At 35.9% G+C, this 23,661-nt stretch overlaps 1 protein-coding gene across 1 annotated transcript in view; it reads right to left on the reverse strand.

Moving 5' to 3' along the window:
• mAChR-B (muscarinic acetylcholine receptor) overlaps window positions 1–23,661 on the reverse strand; it is a 560,067-nt gene that overhangs the window by 23,755 nt on the left and 512,651 nt on the right. The window contains exons 2-3 of the mRNA XM_069826296.1: window positions 15,305–15,519; window positions 9,240–9,467 (exon numbers count right to left, since the gene is read on the reverse strand). Coding sequence (XP_069682397.1) covers window positions 9,240–9,467; window positions 15,305–15,519 — 443 coding nt within the window. The remainder of the gene's footprint in view (window positions 1–9,239; window positions 9,468–15,304; window positions 15,520–23,661) is intronic.

Raw genomic sequence — 23,661 nt, forward strand, 5'->3', positions numbered from 1 at the left:
TTGTCGCCAGGCCCATTCTTTTTGCCGCTAAGTGTACTTTAATCTAAGCTAAAGTATCATGTTAACGTTCATATGAAGTAACCGATTTTTATATCTAACGTGATCATCATAAGCCCGAAAGGGCTTGTCACTTAAGAATAAGTGATTTAATCATTAACCCTCCTAGTACCATTGGGGTCAATATGGCCCCAGTAGCACATTTGAAAGAAAAATCTCCGCCGTTTTTAAAGCTATAATATTCAAAATTTATGACTTTATCCCTTTGAGTCAACTGTATCCAATGATGTTTCATGAATTTTTACATTTTCAACACATTAAAAAAATATTCATTGTTTCTGCACTGAGTACCGTTGGGGTCTATATGACCCTATAAAAATTGCCTTTTTTCTTTGAATGTAACATTATGAAAGTAGAAATTCTGACCGTTACTTTAAACATCTGTTATACAGAACACGTGCAACAATGAAATAACCTTTCCCGCTTATTTCTTACCCATTGTTGAGGTTTGTTGCCTCAGTTGTTATCAGTGTTTTGCCTCAGTGTGATGTAGAATTATATGATGAGTGCAAGAAATTTGACTAGTTCAAAAATAGGCGTAATTGTGAATGAAGAAGATAATGAGGAAGAGGAATACAATGAGGAAGATGAATGTAATGAAGGAAAATCTGATGACGATGGAGAGATTGATGCTAGTATAACCGAAGGCTGTCAATCGGCTGACAATTCTGATGATGATGATGATGATGATGATGATGATGATGATGATGATGATGATGATGGAGATTTAGAAACTACTATTCCTGATGTTTCTAACATATCAAATTTGAATGTTTTCAAGTAAGTATATTTCACCTACCAATTATTTATTGCAACAAAAAACAGCAGAAATAATAGGCCTAATAGATATTCCGCGCCGTAGCGTCGTGGTCTAAGGCATCCTGCCTAGGAGTAGCGTTACGGAATGCGCGCTGGTTCGAGTCCTCATGAGGGAACAAATTTTCTCTTGAAATTTCGTACAGTGTATGGGACCAGTGTCCATCCAGCATCGTGATGCACTTAGGAGCTATGATAGGTAGCGAAAATCCGGTATCGCAAACCAGCTATAACGGCTGAGGGATGATCGTGCTAACCACATATCTCTGCTTAGATGATCGTCCACCTCTGCTTTGGCATGTGAACGTGAGGCCACAGCCGACTGATAATAGATAATCACTAATCACCAAGTAAATATCTGAAATAGTAATACTGTTGTTTTCAGGTCCAGAAATGGAAACTAAATATGCAATAAAAGTCCTGTTAGATTGCATCTAGGTCCAACGCGGCAAAGTCTGAGGAACGTAAACACTGTGCCGTCAGCTTTTGAATTATTTATGAAGTCCAGCATTTTGCAGAATATTTTGAAGTGGATCAACAAAGAAGGTAACATTACTTTCGGTAACAAATGATAGATCTGGATAAAGAAGAATTTGAGTGCTTTCTTGGCCTGCTTATACTTGCAAGAGTGTACAAAGGTCCCAATGAGGACATAGTAAATTTATGGAACACAGAGCATGGCTGACCTATTTTCAATAGCTCTATGGCTAGGAACCTTTTTACGGAAATATCACGCTGTTTTCGGTTCGATGACGCTCAACAGCGGTGACAGAATCGTAGCCCTGATAAATTGCCTCCTGTAAGGGACATATTTGAGCAGTGGGTAAGCACATTACATGATGCGTATGAACCACATGAGAATATTACAGTTGATGAACAACTGGTAACTTTTAGGGGCAGGTGTCCTTTTCGGCAGCATATCCCCTCAAAACCCGGAAAATATGGCATGAAAATATGGGCTGCTTGTGACAGCACTAATTACTATGTCACAAACCTGCAAGTGTACACAGGAAGGGGCGAAGACCAGTCTACAGAATCGAATCAGGGAAAAAGAGTAGTATTTGACTTAACTCAAAATTTATTCCCGAGTTTTAGAAATATCACAACAGATTTTTTCTTCACAAGTTTGGACCTGGCAAAGGAATTAAAAAGAAAACAGATGACTCCGTTAGGAAAAATAAGAAAGAATTGCCATGAACTACTCGCAGAATTTGTCATAGCAAAGGGAGGGAAAGAGGCTCCAAGTCTCTTCGGATTCCAGGAATCCACTACGATAGTTTCCTATTGCCCAAAAAAGGGTAAGGTAGTGACTCTACTGAGCATTGTGCATTTCAAAGAGAAAATAGCTGAAGATGAAAAAGAAAAACCTATTATGATAATAGACTATAACGCAACAAATGTCAGGTGTAGACACAATGGACAAATTAGTCAGGCATACACTACAGAACGTATGACAAGGAGGTGGCCAATGGTTATTTTTTATAATATTTTGGATATTAGTGCGCTCAATGCGTTCATAATTTGGCTGGAGTTAAATCCTGACAGGAAGAAAAAAACCAACTACAGAAAAAGAGAATTTCTTCTTGAACTGGGAACATCTTTAGTACAGAAGAACAGAAGTCAGCGCACCAAAGTTCCTCCTCCTCCTCCTCTTTCAGCACAAGTGCAAAGTGGGCCAAAACGTGCACGATGCCACCTATGTGAACGTTCTGTGGACAGAATGCATCCAGAAAAGTGCATAAAATGTTCATCTTTCGTTTGTAAACAACGTTCCGAGTTGCTTTGTTTCAAATGTAAGGACTTGCTGAAGGAAGACAGTGTAAATTGTAAAAATGTTTATATACATAGTTGTTCTGTTTTCACGGTAAACATGTATATTCTTATGCCATTTCATTAAAACAATTGCATTACTACCGATATGTCTCGTGTAAATTACTCAGTGTAAGAAAGGAAACCTGGTAATAGAGGGAATAATATCTACAATATTTCGCATTACGACAAATTAATTATGCAAACCTGACGGTTGAACATATTAAAAGCTCCCCAATATTCATCTGCTGGAGCGAACATTTTACTACTAAGCATTACTGTGACTTCGAACACAAGCAAAACATGTTATTCATAAAATTATAACTTAATTTTTCTTACATCAACTAAGATCATAGTTATATAATACCAATAACATTATATTATACTTTATGAATTTTTAATATTTTACTTTATGGTTTAATTTTTTCTGAAATGGTCGAGAAGGTAGGAAAAATACAAGAGGCAACTAGGAAGGTATGATCACGTGTAATTTCAGACAAACTACAGACTACCGAAACAAACAATGATATACGTAACACAAATTGCGAAGGATATGCAATGAGAATAGGAGTTTGGCTTCAGAAATCGTGAAGAATTCAAATGAAGTGATCGAGTCATTCTTATGATAATAAATACTTACTTACTTACAAATGGCTTTTAAGGAACCCGAAGGTTCATTGCCGCCCTCACATAAGCCCGCCAGCGGTCCCTATCCTGTGCAAGATTAATCCAGTCTCTATCATCATACCCCACCTCCCTCAAATCCATTTTAATATTATCCTCCCATCTACGTCTCGGCCTCCCTAAAGGTCTTTTTCCCTCCGGTCTCCCAACTAACACTCTATATGCATTTCTGGATTCGCCCATACGTGCTACATGCCCTGCCCATCTCAAACGTCTGGATTTAATGTTCCTAATTATGTCAGGTGAAGAATACAATGCGTGCAGTTCTGTGTTGTGTAACTTTCTCCATTCTCCTGTAACTTCATCCCGCTTAGCCCCAAATATTTTCCTAAGCACCTTATTCTCAAACACCCTGAACCTATGTTCCTCTCTCAGAGTGAGAGTCCAAGTTTCACAACCATACAGAAGAACCGGTAATATAACTGTTTTATAAATTCTAACTTTCAGATTTTTGGACAGCAGACTGGATGATAAGAGCTTCTCAACCGAATAATAATACGCATTTCCCATATTTATTCTGCGTTTAATTTCCTCCCGAATGTCATTTATATTTGTTACTGTTGCTCCAAGATATTTGAATTTTTCCACCTCTTCGAAGGATAAATCTCCAATTTTTATATTTCCATTTCGTACAATATTCTGGTCACGAGACATAATCATATACTTTGTCTTTTCGGGATTTACTTCCAAACCGATCGCTCTACTTGCTTCAAGTAAAATTTCCGTGTTTTCCCTAATCGTTTGTGTATTTTCTCCTAATATATTCACGTCATCCGCATAGACAAGAAGCTGATGTAACCCGTTCAATTCCAAACACTGCCTGTTATCCTGAACTTTCCTAATGGCATATTCTAGCGCGAAGTTAAAAAGTAAAGGTGATAGTGCATCTCCCTGCTTTAGCCCGCAGTGAATTGGAAAAGCATCAGATAGAAACTGACCTATACGGACTCTGCTGTATGTTTCACTGAGACACATTTTAATTAATCGAACTAGTTTCTTGGGAATACCAAATTCAATAAGAATATCATATAATACTTCCCTCTTAACCGAGTCATATGCCTTTTTGAAATCTATGAATAACTGATGTACTGTACCCTTATACTCCCATTTTTTCTCCATTATCTGTCGAATACAAAAAATCTGATCAATAGTCGATCTATTACGCCGAAAACCGCAATGATAATAAATGATTAAAACAATTTTAGTTTTGACCTTTAAATGTGCAGAAATTTGATCCGGACAAATGTAATTTTTCGTTCTGAATAGAAATTGTGAGCCCGGGTATAAAAGAAGTGCAAAATGAGGAGGTGCTGGTAAAAGTGCAAGAGAGAGAAAAAAATTACAGAAATAGACCTACAGCAAAAAAAAAAAAAAAAAAAAAAAAAAAAAAAAAAAAAAAAAAAAAAAAGCAAGACAGACAGTACCACGAACAATACTTAATCATCCTTACACTCACTACTGTAGTCAAATGAAATCAGCGGTTTCCTTTCTATGATAGTGAGACAAATAGTTACGAAATATTTTATTAATATTCTTAACTGAAGGTACCCGCAGAATGACGAGGATGATAAAGATTAAAAAAATAGGCAATTATGGATTCTGAACGACATTCTATAATGAATTTACAATTATATCTAAATTCAAAAAAAGATGTACATAATTTGGTTCGTACTTTTTTCTCTTCTTTTTATTATTCTACATAATCTAAACAATTCCAATAACAATACAATTGTGTTATTTCAGGAGAGGTTCCTGTAGAGAAAATGAATAGAAGAGGCGAGAATAGCTCTCTGGACAAAATCACGTAGAGACAAAATATATTATAATAGGACGAAATTTCACAAAGTGCTGAAAGGAACAGGTCAAAAAATTTGTGGACAACAATTTACGTAGGGCAGACATACAACAAGACAAAAATAAAATGAGAACCAAATGGAGATTGGACGAAAATGCAATGGATGAACATTGTCCTAACTGTTTTAGTTTAAGGAATGCATCGACTCTTGGAGTAAAAATTTACAATTTCTCCTCAATCTATTTCAAAATTCATTTACTACTTTGTTACAGTTAAATGAAAGAAATGCAAAAGAAAACAGAAAATAAATAAATAAATAAATGATATTTGGGGGCAGAGGGCAAAACTTTGCTGAAAAAAAAATCATATATTCTTTCGGCATGCATTTCTTCGGATAAATAAATTATATCACTGACACCACAAATCAATATTTTATTATATTAAACTACTTAAGTACATTTATATTCAAAATGCAACAATATCACTATTCAAAATGAATATATTTAATGGAAATCAATGTAAAATAATTATAAATATTCACGAGAATAACCCAAAGAACAAGAATAAATACCAGAATAATATATTCCATGTTGGCTATATGAATAAAGGTATAAAGTATAAGCAGCACTGAAAAAAGATAAAAATATTCTTCCAATTATTGACCTAGATCATTCATTTTTCATCAAATTTATCCCTAAACAATGGGCAATGTTGTAGTCTATAATGAACTTAATAGCATTTCTCACTTATATTTAGTAATTTTTTCTAACATGTAAAAAAATTAGTTTATTTTATTTTTATTTATAGGGAGGCAATGCTTTTGCTTTGAACTAAATTAGTTGATTTTAGATTACAACATAACTCTATGTCTAAGCTTCAATTTGGTGTTTAAATGAAGTCGATAGCTCAATTCTAAGCATACTTTTTACTTGCTCAAAGACTGAAAACTGTTGAAAAATCTGAAATAGGATAAAAATGAAGTTAAAGTTCAAGCTAGGTAAAAGTAAATTACTTTTATGCTCCTAACACTCTCCTGCAACATAGGTGAGGCCCTCTTCTTGTGTCTTGGGGCCAATTTTCCTATTTCACAGCCCTCCGATTCCGTCTTGCTGCTGTTGCTCAGGAATGCACTGTATGTTGGCCTTCAGGGTTCGGGTCTCGTCTGCAGCATTCACACCAACCATTGTCTGTTTTCCTGGGGTGATACTCATCTTTCGGAATATGTCCAATTCAACTTCGTTACCACAATTATTATTGAAGTGGCAGATAGCATCCATGAACCAAATTTCAGGGTTGTACGACCTACATACAACGTCTTTGGGGCAACGTCTCCAAATCAAACCAGTGAAAGACTCGTTTGCATTCTGGGTCTTGTCATGCAAACACCTGCTCAGCATACTGGGGTCTGTAAGCCTTTCGTAAATAGATTTAATACACTTCTTGGCCCAAGCAGCTGCGCATGGAGCATAAAAAAATCAAATTGCGTCCATCAGTAAAGGGAAAACCTAGACATGTTATATATGTTTAAAAATTAGAATAATCAGGCTATAATACGAGACAAAAAATAAAATTGTCATTAAAAAAAATTGCCATTCTAGGTGTTCATGCATACCTTAACTTGATAAGTCCGACAGTCTCTGACGTGCTGTGGTAGAGAGAAACGGTGAGAGATGAAGAGCAGAATGATATTGAATGTTTAAGAATGGAGAGTGTGATGTGGTGTTGTGCACAAGTATCTAAATCAGCGGTGACCAAAACTCGAGCTGCAGTGATTACATGCGACAGACAGCCTATGAAGTAAGGAGACGGAGGAAAGATAGCCTACTTGGCATGAAAACTACAACCAGTGGTGGTTCCTGTACTAACATCTTGATCAATCCAACGGATAAAAATGCCAAGCTTTGCTGTATCAGTAATGTCTCTGCTGTCATGAAGAGTCAGTGAATAATATACGATTTTTCTTGTTTCTTTTTTTAACCTTCCTCTTGAACATAATCAGGAATTTTCTAAATTCTTCTCTCGATACTTGGTCGAGAAATTCGTAGTTTTTCAAAATTAAAACACTTTTTATGGATAAGTTATTGAAGCTATTTTATTCGTTAATCCTTTGAAAAATTCTGTTCTATTAAAAGGCTTTAGAACAAGAGATATTTCAAACCCCATTAGGTAGCTGACTTCCTTACATTTCTTTCTCTTCCTGGCTATGATTTACGACATGTCAATTATTCCTGGCGTTTAACAGTTCGTTGGCACATAATATTGAATCAGGTTTTCTACAATATTATTATTAAATGAATAACTAATAAATAGTTACCCTCATCTAAAGATTAAAAAGATTAAAATTGAGATAAAACCTAATAATTTTATCCTTCTAGGGAGAAGATCTAAAAATATCAATATTTATGCACGTACAGAAGAATTGTAGAAACACATACTTAGTGGTCAGCAATAATAATAATAATAATAATAATAATAATAATAATAATAATAATAATAATAATAATAATAATAATAATAATAATAATAATAATATTCAGCTTGCAATTAATGTTTCTATGTACACCTAATTGAACCATTGAGCAAAGTAAAGATATTACATTTTGTCCAACAGAACAACAAAAATGTTCTCCTTCTCATTCTTTACGAAACCACTTCTTACTGCTTGTAGAGACATAGTTTGTAGAGCGACATGATACCGCCTTCAGTACGTGAATGAAACACACGATGTAATTACGACACCCGCTTTGGTCACCGCTGATCTACACCGTGATAATTATGAGAAAAAATTTTGAAAACGAGAAGCTAAATAGCTAACCTTGGCTAACTAAGGGAGCCTAAGTAACTCACGTATAGGAAATGATTGAGATTATAATCCATATTTGTTCTCAGCTCAAGTGGCTTGTGGATACGAACTCTGCTAGCATATACAGGATGTCCCATTTATCTTGTGCACCTATTGTAACTTTTTTGTTTGGATAGGTATTGGAATTTTTATTTTTGAGCGTTATTTTAGAACGAAGAGCTAACATGAGTGTGGAGATTTGGTGCATGTAACTACATTATGATACACTATACACGTGACATCATCAATTTTTTCAAATAGCACTACATACTTTATTCATGTTGCATTGATTACACACAGTAAGACGAGTTCAAAAATGCATCACAATGTCAATAACAACAACTAATCAATAACAACAACAAAACGAAACAAAAACGTACTTCCAATGTGACAATGTTATGCTTTGGGAGTCACAGAAGATGTTCCAAGTGGTGACCATTCACATTAATGCACATTCGAAGACGTTCCCCCGAAAGACCTTATGACTGCCCGGCATGTTGCTGAAAGAATGGACACACAAGCCTGTCGAATGAGTTGCTTCATGTCGTCTGGTGTTGTCAGAATGTTCTGATACACACTGTCCTTTACAGTTCCTCACAGGGAGAAGTCGAGTGGCGACAGGTTCGGAGAACGTGGAGACCACTCTACGTGGATTGTGGCGTCGACAGTTGTGGTTTGTTTACATGTTAAGACAGCAAACACAAAACACACGACGTGTACGGACATCAGTCGTCTTTCGTTTTGTGTAAGTTAATGCACAAGATGAATGGGACACCACAACAAACGGCAAATTCTGATGGCATTCATTTTGCATTTTGTTGTTATTGATTGGGAAGGTGACATTGTGATACATTTTTGAACTCGTCTTAATGTGTGTAATCAATGTAACATGATTAAAGTATGTAGTGCTATTTGAAAAATTGATGACGTCACGTGTATCTTGTATCATAATGTAGTTACATGCACCAAATCTCTACACTCATGCTAGCTCCTCGTTCTAATATAACTCTCAACAAAAATTCCAATACCTTTCCAAACAAAAAAGTTATAATAGGTGCGCAAGATAAATGGGACACTCTATATTCTAAAATGAGAATGAAATATTTCGAAAGACCTAAATCGAGGTACCAATAATTGTGAGCAGATAGCGTTGCAAGATCATTTAGAATGATGTTCAACGATGATAGAAAATGAGAATAGAAATTCTAAAAATAGTTGTGATTGAATTTGACCCACCGATGAGCATGTCTGTGGCGGCGAGAGACGCGATGAAGTAGTTGCTGGGCTGCCGGATGGTGCGGTCCACTATGAAGGCGAGCAGCACCAATATGTTGCCGCCCACGGTGAGCACGATGCACACGCCCAGGCACAGGGCGATCAGCACCGTCTGCCACAGCTCGAAGGGCGGCAGCACGGGCCCCAGCACCTCCCCACCCGGCGCTCCTCCCCCGGTGTTGTCCATCCCTGTCAACAAGCAAGTTTTATGCTGCATTATATTGTTCACACCAGGCATGGGCATAAGGGAGTGGGGGAAAATATGATCCAGTTCACTCCTTCCACAACAATGTCAACCAGTCGCAAAAATTACAACGTGTTCATAATTCTTGTGTTCGCTTCGTCTGCGATGTCCGTCGCGCTGACCACATTAGCCCATCCTTCCAAACTCTAAACTGGCTATGGCTTAACGAACGTAGAAATTTTCATTCTCTTGTTCTCCTTTTCCAAGTCCTTCACACTTCTACACCTACCTACCTTGCCTCCCGTTTCAGTTACATGTCATCATATCATAATCTCTTCACACGCACGCAAAATAGCCGCATACTAGCCAGACCAACACATAAGACATCATCGTATTCATCATCATACGCAATATCGCTCTCGCGCTTGTGGAATACCCTACCCAGTGATATCAGAGACTGTCGGAATTTAGTAGCGTTCAAAAGCAAGCTTATTAAGCATTTTCTTACTGCGTGGAGTACCGGTAGGTTTAATTTTTATTTAATTAATAAGAAAAAATGTTTCTCTCTTCATAACTTTTACAATAAACTGTCTAGCTTTTATTAATCAGTTAATCTTTTAGTACTTTGATTTTTATTGTATTTGTAAATTTAATACTAATTGTAATTATAATTGAAATTGTATTCTTAATATTGTAGTTGTAATCCCCTGATAGAGGGGAAGAGAAGGCCTGATGACCTTATCTCTATCAAGTTAAATAAATAAATAAAATAAATAATATTTCGGACTTGTTTACATCACATGAACTTGGTTTCTTTTCCGTTTAGGGATATACAGGGACATCATTTTATTTTTACTTGCATTTTTATTGTACCTGCATTTCTGAATGTACTTCACTCCCACCCCTTCCCTAATGTCCTTGCTCCCGTCAGACACACAAACTTACGGCCGCTGTTGAGTTCGAAGTCTTCAAGCAGTGAAGTAAACACTGCAGTGTATAGTGTGTTTCAGAAATATAGTTGAGTTTTCTATAGAAGAAAGAACCTATATTAATAATATCGTACTAAAAAAATTATATTGAAGAAACGATAAATTCAATTTCAGAGGATATGATTCAAAATGTTTTTAATAATATGCGTAAAGAATTGAAGCCTGCATTGTAATGAACGGCAACCATTTTCAGCAACTTGTTTAAAAATTCATATTAGCTTATTTTGAATTGAGGTGGCTAGAAGCAAAGGAATGCTAGTGACATTTGTAATAACATGAGTTAAGTGCCTCCAGTGTAAGCTAAAGTATCTAAAATTTTAGTGGCAAAGGGATATTTTAATCGCATCACACATTAAAATTTAAATAAAAATTTCACCGGTTTTACGAAAGCTTAAATATTTAATCCCCATTTTCTCAAAAGTAACTTAAGTGCACTTACAGCCCTTTACTTATGACCCCCTCAATTTAAATTCACTCTCTATATTGTATGTTAACATCAATAATTAATATGCTAAATAAAGTAGACATTACATAACGAACATAGCCGCCTGAAAAGTTGAGTTTTTAGAAAAAAAATGTTACTACTCTACTGTATTTTGATAAATTCCGTAAAAGTGATAATCAAACTGAAAATCGTAATAACGTATTTCCCTACAACATAAATGGATACACTACTTTTCTCTCCTCCTATACCTAGTAAAATGATTTCTTTACATATTGCACTAGTAACATTAAACTCCTGTAATGGAAGGGGGCAACAGTGTTTCCGAGTATAGTCAGGTTAATGTTAAAAATGTTGGTAAAAATAAAGTGATGTCCCTGTATAAATTTGATGCGGCATGCCATTACATTAAAGATTAATTTTTGGTCCTACAGAATTAACTGCTATGATTACCACTGGTTATTAATGGAAAAAAAAAAATAGCTCTGGCGCTGGGTATCGAACCCCAGTCCCCAGTTTTATGCACTGGGCGTTCTAACCACTGAGCTACGCCGAAGTTAAATTCACAGCACAAGCCACCCAAATGAGTGCGCTCCTTGTCACGTTGGCAGTTCACTTAATATATGAGCCATTGAGAGCAGAAGTGCTGTAAGTCAAAAATCTGTAATGAGGGTTAAAGTAAACATTCTGTAAAATACCTACAGCGCAAAGTAGCAATTAATATTCAATATTCGAAGAGAACGTTAGGATGTAGACCGTGGGCTCTCCCCTTCTACCAATAATGCATAACACAATATCAATACGGCGGCTGCGATACAACGAACTTTTTTGTTGATTTCGAGTTCGTTATTTTTTTCTGGTTATTATATGCTTATACAGGGACATCATTTTATTTTTACTAACATTTTTAATATTAACCTGTGTATACCTTTAGAGAACCGGAAACACCGCTTGCTCCCCCCTCCAAGACTGGAGTTCGATGATACTGGCGTAAAACACAAATCACTCTACTAGGTATAGGAAGGAAGAAAAGTAGTTCATCCATTTACGTAAACTAGGAAATATCGCGATTTTGAGTTTGATGATTTTCATTAGGTTTTTCTTTAATCAAAGTACAGTACTGTATTAAGAATAACTGTTTTTACTCACGAAGTGAGTTATCCATGCGAACGTATTCATTATGCTGTGTATATTATACTGTCTACAGCACATTAGCGTACAATATAGAGAAAGAAGTTAAATTGAAAAATAATCATAATATGAATATTTAAACACAATTTTGAAAATGGTGGCCATTCATTTCGATACAGGCTTCAGTTCTTTTGTCCATATTATCGCATTATAGACTATTGCATCTAATTCCAATTGCCAGTTTCGTCCTTCGTACTAGTAACTCATGTTGAAATAATTCTGTACCTACTCTACTTACCGTAAATTCAATCTTCACTTCTGCCCGACCCGAAAATATAAAATTACTCAGACATGCTATCTACTGTCCATCCAAGTGGTTATGCCGCAGGATTGTAGAGAGGGAGGATATCACGTGACAGTTAATTACTTAACGAGGCCCTTTTATTTAAGTTAAATTAAACAGCTGTATAACATTACGTAAACTTCCAATTCCTAAGAGAAATTAATGTTTTCAGAAAAGAGTTAAGACAGCCCAGCTATTACAGAGGGGCGAGCAGAAGCAGGTGGGGGAAATCGGAATGCGACGTAGGCAAACGGACAGTACCTGTGCGAAAATATGATTCAATATTGAAAGCTCTTTCGTCACTGGAAAACACGAACATATTTCTGGAACGTACTATACTCAGTAACTCAGTACTGCTTACTATTTGCGGTCTTGGTTCTGTGTGGAGTTGGAACTTCCTTAGTAGAAGGGGTGGGAGTGAAGTACATTCAAACACTCAGGTACAATAAAAACTGAAGTAAAAATAAAATGATGTCCCTGTATAAGTTGTGTTAGCTCTCGCTAAGTGGTTTTATATTTTATTTTATCAGTCTTAGTATTTATGTTATTATTGCTAATATTTTTATTTTATTATACAGTAATTAATTAATTAATTTGTATACTATCTTTGTATTATCTCCGTCACTATTATTCTATTATTACTACTATTCTTAATATTATTATTATTATTATTATTATTATTATTATTATTATTATTATTTTTACTAGTATTTCTATCATCAACATTATTATTGATGTCTGTAAAATTTATGTAGACTCTACTGGACTGTACCCGAGTACGAGCACATGCTCATTTCGGGTATCTATTCAAATGTATCATTTCAAATGTAAATTGCGAATAAATTTGAATTTGAAAAAAAAAATAACTATTAGTAGTCAGTGGATAGCACGGACATATTAATTGCTACTTTGCGCTGTATTTTACAGAATTTTTACTTTAAACCTCATTAGGCCTACCCAATTTTGCCCACTTCTGCTCTCAACGGCTCATATAATGTATGTCAATATTATATTTCGAACACTGAGTAAGGCCACTAAGGGAAAATACTAAAGGAGAAAGATTCGATCCAGGGCATGTCCGCAAAAGCAAACTCAGTATTTGTCGTATCATACGATACGTATCTAAATTTTCCAAGTTTCTTCAATACATTGAAATGAATCAAATTTAATTTTGTCAGTAATGTCTACCAGAAATCAAGTTTCCCTATAACTCCATCGATTTAGTCTGTGACTTTTATTGTGTTAGCATATTGACCTTGCAAACTAGTATTCAACAAATGTATCAGCAAAAAAAGTAAGTCTAAGAAGTCAAAGAGAATTGGAAAACAGGTTTGTATATTTCGTTTTCTCATCTTGCAGGTACCGGCACGTTAGAAGTTGGCTGATATCTACTGATTTTGAGTAAAATTATAGTTGTTTTTGTTTTTATAGGCATTTGTATATTTAGAATGGGGTTAATTGCTGGTATTGTAGTGGGAGTTCACGAACAAATGTCTCACCTAAAAGTGGGTCGCGCCTTCAAAAAGTTTGCGAACCACTTCTCTACTTAATGGCGAAAATGAAAACCGAGTTCGAGGAATGACAAGATCGCCATCTAGCCGTGAGCTGCAGAATGTTAGATTGTATCAAGTTGGGATAGAATGTGTAAAATTCTTAGTATTACATGTGCTGAATTACTTTTATTATAAACACTTAAGGGGACACTGCACTAAAAATATCAACTTTTTTCCTACTCATTTTTGCAACCCAATTTTGAGATCATGTTTACTATGTAAAGGACTAACAAAATCCAAATTTTTAACTCCCAAATGCTTTTAGTTCTGTTTTTTTCTGTATTTTTAAAAAATATTTTCAAATCCAAGTTTTTAGTAAAAGATCTCAATTTTTAAGCTTCCTTTTTTAGTGCATTCACAGGTCATAGAGAAACATTTCTATGCATTCATTTTTATGAAATATCTAATTTATTCATTTTCAATTTTTTTAAATATTGAATTTTTTTATAATTCACGAAAAAAATAATAAAATAAATTAGCAGCGCTTCTTACAAAATAAAGACACAGAAACATGCAGCTACGTCATAAATACTTGCAGTGAAAATTTCATGCAGATTGATTAATATTTGGCATAAAAAAGCTGGTATTGAATTAAGAGAAATAAACTTATGAAAAGATCGATTTGAAAGTAAAATGAATATTTATGTAACACATACTTATTAAAATTCTTCTCCGCTACATTGATCTAGTAACTTCAAGGAGCCAACGTTAGAAGAGAAAATTACTAGATTTGTAATCAGAAATTTGTGAAAAGAATCCTTTGATGAAAAAATAATTTTGATATTTCTTTAAATGCCTTAATTAAAACAAAATTAAACATATTTGTAACCTGAATTGAACTGAATATGGAAATATACATTCTAAGAAAGCGAAATGAAGGATTCAGAGCCATAGTGGACCAAGCATCATTTATTAGAAACGGAGAAAACAAGGGTTAAAATTAAGTGAATACCACAATTTAGTGAAACATATAGCAAGTAGTATAATGTATGCACATTAAAACTAAATGATATGTCAATCTTCATTAAACTACGGTATTCAGAGCCATAGTGGGCCAAGCGCCATATATCAAAAACAGAGAAAACAAGGGTTAAAATTAAGTGCTTACCATAACTTAATGAAACATATAGCAAGTAATATAAAGTATGCACATTAAAACTAAATGATATTAAAAACGGAGAAAGGAAGGATTAAAGTTAAGTAAATACTTATTTACTTAACTTTAACCCTTCCTTTCTCCGTATTTAATAAATGGCGCTTGGCCCACTATGGCTCTGAACCCTTCAAATAGTCAATATATATATATTTTCGGAAAATTTCCATAATTTTCAGTGGTGTCTTCTTTTAAAAATATAGAAAGGAATGAGGAAGTATATTGTGCTACCTGGCGTGGTGAAGTTGGTGTTGTCGTCTGAGGCGTTAGACCCATTTCTGCCGATGTACCAGTCTCCCGCAGAGTCACCGTAGTCTCCCAGCGCCTCGACGGGCTCCCACGCGGGGCGTATAGAGCTCGTAGCATTGAATGTGTCTAGACACTCGGGTGAGAACACCTTCTGGTACACGATGCGACACAGGCGCTCTCTCTGCTTCCGTTGTTTCCTGCATAAAGAAGAGCGTAACATATTAGACCGAAATTATGCAAAGATACATCTAATGTTTTCAGTGCACGGGCGTCGCGTAGGGGGGGGGGGAGGAGGTGGGCCCGTGCTCCCCAACTTCATCTTTCTCAATATATATATTTATTTGTGTCTAAGTGAAATTTTGTGGTGTGTAGGTCATCCGTTATCTTGTGAAACCGAATACTTGTGTGCGCCGTAGCATATAGTGGGGGTAAGCGAGCTCTCTGGCTACAAGTAGAAGCGTAGGGAGGGAGGGAAGCTTCTCAGTCCTCTCTCTTTTTTCCAATGTTGCCAACTTCAATTTGCGAGAAACCACTTCACGCTTACAAAAACTCACCAAATATGTCATAACACCCACCAGATTTTCGTTCCTGTAGATTTTTTGAACTTAATTGTCAAATAATGCGCAGATAATATTTATTTTTATTTATTTTATTGGGTTATTTACGACGCTGCATCAACATCTCAGGTTATTTAGCATCTGAATGAAATGAAGGTGATAATGCCGGTGAAATGAGTCCGGGGTCCAGCACCGAAAGTTACCCAGCATTTCCTCGTATTGGGTTGAGGGAAAACCCCGGAAAAAACCTCAACCAGGTAACTTGCCCCGACCAGGATTCGAACCCGGGCCATCTGGTTTCGCAGCCAGACTCGCTGACTGTTACTCCACGGGTGTGGACCGCAGATAAGATATAATAGTATAAATAATAATTAAAAATGATAACATACACCACTCCGTCTTAGTGCAGCCCTAATTTTAAAATTTACTGAAAATCTCATCCTATTTCTAATTTTGGTTTAATGATAATAGCCTACTTTAAATCCACTTCTGAATTTCACCAAGCAAGACTTAGACCCTAACATTGATGGTGCGAACTCGGTAATTCTTTTAACGGGTTTTTATTTGATGTTGAACTAGAAAACTTTAAAAGTAGTAATATGCTGAAATTGTTTCATTAAGTTCATCACGAACCACTATACTTTAACATGTTCAGTAACTTTTTGGGCTGTGTTGAATTAAGAAAACCTTGATTTGCTGTAGAACATAACTGAAACTCAGTCTAGCAACATTTTTCAGTATTTCCATACATTCATAAAGTCTTTTCATCAGTTGCTTGATTGGCGGAACAACGAAAGAAACGCGCCGTCATCGAATTAATTTCTTACTTCGGAATATGTATGATAAGACTTCCTTGTGTTAAATTGTAATGTACCTTGTTTACATGTTTCGACCAATTTACGGGTCATCTTCAGCACTGGTCGTTGCTGGTCTTGATGCCTCCTGTTTTGTTTCCTGTGAGGGTGTGTTCGTGTGGTGTAAAGTGGAGTCAAAGAGTGTGTGTGTTCTGAAATTGAATTGTGTGTTGAGACACACTAGAACAATATTAAATATAGAGACACACAAAAACACACCCCAATGAAATTCTCAACACACACACTCTTTGACTCCACTTTACACCCTCACAGGAAACAAAACAAGAGGCATCAAGACCAGCTACGACCATTTCTGAAGATGACCCATAAATAGGTCGAAACATGTAAACAAGGTACATTAGAATTGAACACAAGAAAGTCTTATCATACATATTCCGAAGTGATACAGTGTTTTTTTTTTAATTTTATTGGGCTATTTTACGACGCTGTATCAACATCTAGGTTATTTAGCGTCTGAATGAAATGAAGGTGATAATGCCGGTGAAATGAGTCCGGGGTCCAACACCGAAAGTTACCCAGCATTTGCTCATATTGGGTTGAGGGAAAACCCCGGAAAAAAACCTCAACCAGGTAACTTGCCCCGACCGGGATTCGAACCCGGGCCACCTGGTTTCGCGGCCAGACGCGCTGACCGTTACTCCACATGTGTGGACCGATACAGTGTTAAAAATCGTGCAATCAAGACATATAATTTCTTACTTTGTGTATTAAGACTGTGTTCTGTTTTCAGTTCCAGCCACTGAGTTGTTATGCGGTTAACTGCAGAGTACATTGACAGACATCTAATATTGCAAGGCAAGTATTTTTAAAAAATAGTGGCCATCGTCCAAAGAGTCGTAAGTTTTTTATATGCAATCTGCCTTACAGATGTGTTTGAGAATTACTGCAAAATCACTAAAAATTTCCACTGACATTAAAATAAACTAGATTTCCCACTGGCCACCATTTAATGACTTTTAGCCACTGACAGAGGATTAAAAAAACTAGATTTAGTGGATAAACCACAACAGTGCTTCTTTCCTTGATGCACAGAAAGGTTTCACGAGATAACGAATGTCCTATAAGAGTATTATAATTCCTTTTAAAATATAATTTTGAATTACTATTGTAAACAAGATGTAGATGTTACGTGCCTTATTTCATTTAGTTCAACAATACACTCAACACAAAGCGGTGTTAGACTCAGAATGACCACTTGAGTTACAATATAGCAAGTCGTGACGTCTAAGACACCATCACATTTTGTACTAGGTATATTTGAACTCTGCACACAATTGGTCAGTTTTATGATAAAACTGTTGCTGATCACATCTCATCTGCTCACTCAAAAAAGCCGAGGAAAGCAGAAGTTACATTAAGTTTATAACAGAAATTACTATATTTAAGGCAAAGCAATATTTATTTTTAAGGGAACATGACGAAACCATGACATTAGAAAATATGCGAAGGGAACTTTTTAGAACTACTAGAACTAAGAATAGAAGATAAAGGAAAGCAAATGGACGAAACTATGAGATCCACAATCTTTTAAAATTCAAAAGGAATTAATAGAAACAATGAAACATGAAATTTAATTATGGAAAAAATTATGCAAGGAGAGAATGCTGTTTCTGCTTTCTCTTTTGTTTGTGATGAGATAAATTATGTTTCTACTTAAGAACAACTAAGTATCTGGGTTAGATGTATTGAAAACATCAGATTCTTTCTTAATTTAAAAAAAAAATTGGGTTTTGTTAGAAGTTGAAGAAACAACTGAGATACAATGTCACAGAATTCTACGTGGAGAAAATAGACCTGGATATTAATAAAATGAGAGGTCTGGCTTATCATAGGTCAGTTAATATGAGTGGACAATTTAATTGGGTTGCAATAAAATTCCAAGAAGATTAACACAATCTCAAGTTCATCGATTATATCTCTGGAAGTTCTTCAAACACTACTTGCAAAGCATGTTGACAGAAAGTACACTGCGCTTCTGAAAGACTGGCAAGTTTTCTGAAAGAAAAATCCGCATTTATTTTAGTTTTGCAGATTTAAAAAAATAGTAAACCCTTTTTGCAAATGCATGAATAATGTTATAGGCCTGCATAAGGTTACATTGTGTGAAGAGTATGCCAAAGGTTTCATTTCTTAGCAGAGGCGCTTACCTACAAAATCTAAATTGTGCCCCATCCTCCCAAATTTACGGTCTCACGCTACGCCTCTGTTGCAGTGAATATCTAACATACCTGTATTCAATTAAAAAGTTTGATAACTGGGTTACATACTATATCTATAGTATCAACGTTTCTCTTCACTTCATCTTAATTTCTATGTTTGTGGTCCCATACAATGCCACACTTCACATAAAGCGCTTCGTTAGTCTCTTCCTTAGTTCTTTTTGCAGAGATCCACAGAAGATACTCCCTTTTCCTATTGAAAGCTTCCTTTGCCATTACTGTGCTCCTTTTGACTTCCTGGCAGCTCATTACTCATAGCATACCCCAAGTATTTGAAACTGTCTACTTGTTTTACTGCCTCATTTCGAATTCGACAGTTTAACTTTTTTATTTTTCTTCCGACAACCATGGTCTTCGTCTTCTTTGCATTCATCTTCGTTCCATACTGCCCCCAGCTGTCATTTAGCTCTAGTAGCACGTGCCTTAGTATCATCTCCTCTTCTGCTAACAACACCATATCATCAAAGTTTATGCACTTTACTCTTGTTCCTTCTATTATCACCCTTCCATGTTCTGAAAACAATTTTTCACTAAATCCTCCAAATACAAATAAGTGATAATAGTTAAAAAAATGACCACCAATTGTGTGATATTAGTTTGATTCTTATACATCGTCGTTGGTTTTGTGAAACCGCCTATGTGTTAGTACGGACGATAATATTTCAGGAGAAAGAAAAAAATAATTAAATATCCATAGACCTACATTGATCCTCGATGTCATTGATGTCTATCATATTCAGCAACGTTTTCTACCGAATTATCTAATATTATAATGTAGACCTATTGATATTTAATTACTTTTTCTTTCTCCTGAAAAAAAAATAGGTTCTGTACCGTCACATGGAATGTTTCATAAAACCAACGATGGCATATTACCTCTGTAGATCAAGTAATTGCAAAAGATTTTGCCTTGCTGTAAGAAATTTAATATGCACCTATGTTACAGAAAGCAGAGAACAACAGTGTGAGTAGGCCGAATCAGAAGAACCTGGAGGTTGATGGTTTGGGATCGTGTGGCCCTCGATAACAAATTGGACTCGTTCATTCTAATCCAATCTGGTTACCGCTGAAAAGGTTTCAAGGATATGTGATTTGGGTTGGGGTAAAGTATATCGGATTCAGGGGACTGACGTTCGCTTTCATCTGCTTTTATTTAGACATTGCTGATCTATGCTATCTGAACAGCGTTATGTCAAACACAGTGATCTGTATCTACCCATAATACGTTTGAAAGCTTATTTTCATAAAGAGATAACCATAATAACAAGTTGCTATGTTGTTTTCTTCATTCTCATTTCGATATTAGCTATTTGTTGCTTCGAAGCAAGAAGAGAGAAATGATCACTAAGTGCTAGCTGGAGTTTTGTTGTCAATAACTAGGATCCAGTAAGTTTTTTATGAAACGAGTCAAGGTCAGTATAGAAGAAGAAACGCCAGAGGGAAATCGGATAAGAAGAGGAGTACGACAAGGATGTCCTTCATCCCTAAACTGTTCAATATGTACTTGAAGGATTCAGTGAAGAACTGTTTTCAAAACATGGGAGGGGTGATACCAGGAGCAAGAATAATAACGTGCATAAGATTTGACCATGATAATATGACGTTGTTAGCAGAAGAGAAGACGATATTGAATGAAGTGCTACTGGAGCTAAAATACAGCTGTGAGCAGAATGGGATGAAAATAAATACAAACAAGAAGAAGATCATGGTTATTAGAAGAAAAGTAAAGAAATAAGACAGTAGAACAAGTGGACAACTTCAAATACTTAGGATGTGCTATATATAAGTAGTAACATGAACTGATGCCAGGTAGTCAAGAGGTGGATTGCAATGACAAGGGAAGCTTTTAATAGAAAAAGGAACATCTTTTGCGGACCTCTGGAAAAAGAACAAAGGAAGAGACTAGTGAAGTGCTTTGTATGAAGAAAGGAATTGTGTTGGGCCAGAAACATGGTTATTACGACGAAGTGAAGAGAAACGACTTGATGTATTTTAATTGTGGATATGGAAAAGAATGAATCGTTGAGATGGACAGAGAGAACAAGAACAGAAGCTGCGTTGGAAAGAGTAGGTGAAGAAAGAATGGTGCTGAAAGTGTTCAGGAAGAGAAAAAGGAATTGGCTGAGACACTGGCAGAGAAAAAAACTGCCTACTGAAGGGGGTGCACTAGAAGGAATGATGAACGGAAGAAAAGTTCCGGGCAGAAGAGGATATTATCAGATGATACAACATTAAGGCATATGGATTGTTTGGGGAGACTAATAGGAATAGGGAAATAGGAAAGATTGGTGAATGCTGGATTTGCAGTGAGAGACTTGTCCTTGGACAGAACACTATGAATGAATGAATCATGATTATTTTACTTCTCCTTAATTTACTAAACGAAACTTGTCACGGAGATTTATTATTAGTAGATTATCATTACGTTTAATCTATTCCAGAGAACTCCATGTGGTAGAAAGTATTCTGTGACGCATGCTAACTTCTTTGGCGGTAACTTGCACAGCATTCATGACACCGACTGTATTGCAAATGTGGGACAGTGGTTCCGAAAATAAACACCTCACACATGAGATTCTGCACACGCGAGTCAGCGGGATTATACTGATCAACTGAGATCCCGCTCTGATTACGGGTGTCGTATTAAAATGTGGAAAGGATCTGGAAGGAAACATATTTCACTCTGTAATGTGCATGTGTCACTTTGCTCCCACTATAGGGGTGGAACATGCGTAGGGGGAAGTTTATTCTCCCCTTTCTGTCCTGAGGAGATGCATATATTTTACGGCACTCCCCGATCTTCTCTCCGCTACCTCTCGTCCTCTATCTTTATTCGACTGCGACTATCTTATCTCTGTACAGTATGTGCATTTAAAAGTTTGCTTACAATGATGCTTTAATTTTTTATAAAGTAGGATTATTTCTTTTGTTCACATATATTCATTTATACTTTGCCCCAGGTCTTTTCGGTTCTTTACCTTTATATATTCTAATTTTACGTATTGAACTTTTCTCATTCATATTTTTGGATTCCTTCATAAGCTTCGTATACATAGTGAAACACATTTCCAACATTCTATAGTAAATGCATGATTTCATAGTAGCTTCTGTTTATGACAAGTTGAGAAGTAGAAGCTACATACCGAATATTTCAAAAAGTGATGGTCAATAATTTACAGAAGAAAAGCACAAGCTAACCAAAGCATAAAATTCCCAATACATATTGCTCCACAAATTAACCGATGTGGAGATAATTCACATTTTCTGTAGATATTCCTCGCTGACTAAGTGCAGACATCCCTAATTGAATTCTACCTATACCCTTTTCGCTGTAAGAAAAATCCTAATGTAAACACCAGCTCGTGGCTGTCATACCCGTGATTGGCTCCCAGTCGAAACACTCACATGACGCAGGAAATTATAGTTCCGTATTTTGAAATCATGTATTATTTGAAAATAAAAAATGAGTTCTATTTATTAAATACAACGAAGCATATAACTTCACTAATATGTAAAACGCTATGTAAAAAAAACCTACTTCTATATTTTATTATTTACGTTGTAAGCGGATGAATACTAAGAGTAATACAAAGGTGTCTGTTCTTGTAATACGCTGGCGCCACTTGAGCTTGTTCTCGTAAGCACGTGATAGTATGGCTTCTGCATACTCAATGTGTATGGTTACTAAACATAGGAGTGGAAACCCTCTCAAAGGCGGAGAGAAAGGAATAGTGTTGAATGTATAAAGTAAGTCAAAATGATTAATTAATTATAAAGTAAGAGTTTGCTAAGCAAACCAATGCATAGTAGTGAGGTTAGGTCTACTTTGACGAGTAACGGGAAATGTTTAACGTGAAACAATGTACAGGAGTGGGCGGGATCACTTACTGAGAATCTCTGGCGCCAAACTGTGGCCAATCAAGTCTCACTTTAGTCACATGCCATTGTTTACTGTAGTATTCTTACAACGAAACGATTATAGAGTAGGTGTTCAAAATGCTGTCCATATATTTATATTTAATTTAATATCACGTTTGCAGTATCCTTATGAAGCCTAAATCTAAAACTGACTTTCATTGTATTCTTGAAAGTGACATTCTTGATCTAAAAGTTCTTGTCCTAGGTAAAATTCTTACATCTTCATCTTCAATTTCTTTAAGACCTCCATGATTTTCTCCATAAATTACAATTATTATGAATATTTTTCTCCAATAAACAGCTTGCTTTTTCGTTATAGTAAGAAGTTTAACCATTTTATAATAATAATAATAATAATAATAATAATAATAATAATAATAATAATAATAATAATAATAATAATCCGTGGCGCTACAGCCCTTGAAGGGCCTAGACCGAGTGCTGGCCTCACGTTCACATGCCGAAGCAGAGCTGGACGATCATCTAACCAGAATGGAGGTATCGTGTGGTTAGCACAATGATCCCCCCAGCCGTTATAGCAACCGGATTTTGCTACCGATCGTAGCTCCCCAAGTGCATCACGATGCTGGGTGGGCACAGGTCCCATACACTGGCCGAAATTTCATGAGAACATTTTTTCTCCAATGAGGACACGAACCAGCGCCAGTTTAACCATGTTGCATAGTTTAAATTATCAAACTTGGGGGTTTAGACTGAACTAGTGTTTGAAACAAGAAAGACACCTAAATTTAAGTTTAAAATTCATATTT

Source organism: Periplaneta americana, chromosome 5, assembly GCF_040183065.1.
Source record: "Periplaneta americana isolate PAMFEO1 chromosome 5, P.americana_PAMFEO1_priV1, whole genome shotgun sequence".
NCBI classification, from domain to species: Eukaryota; Metazoa; Arthropoda; class Insecta; order Blattodea; family Blattidae; genus Periplaneta; species Periplaneta americana.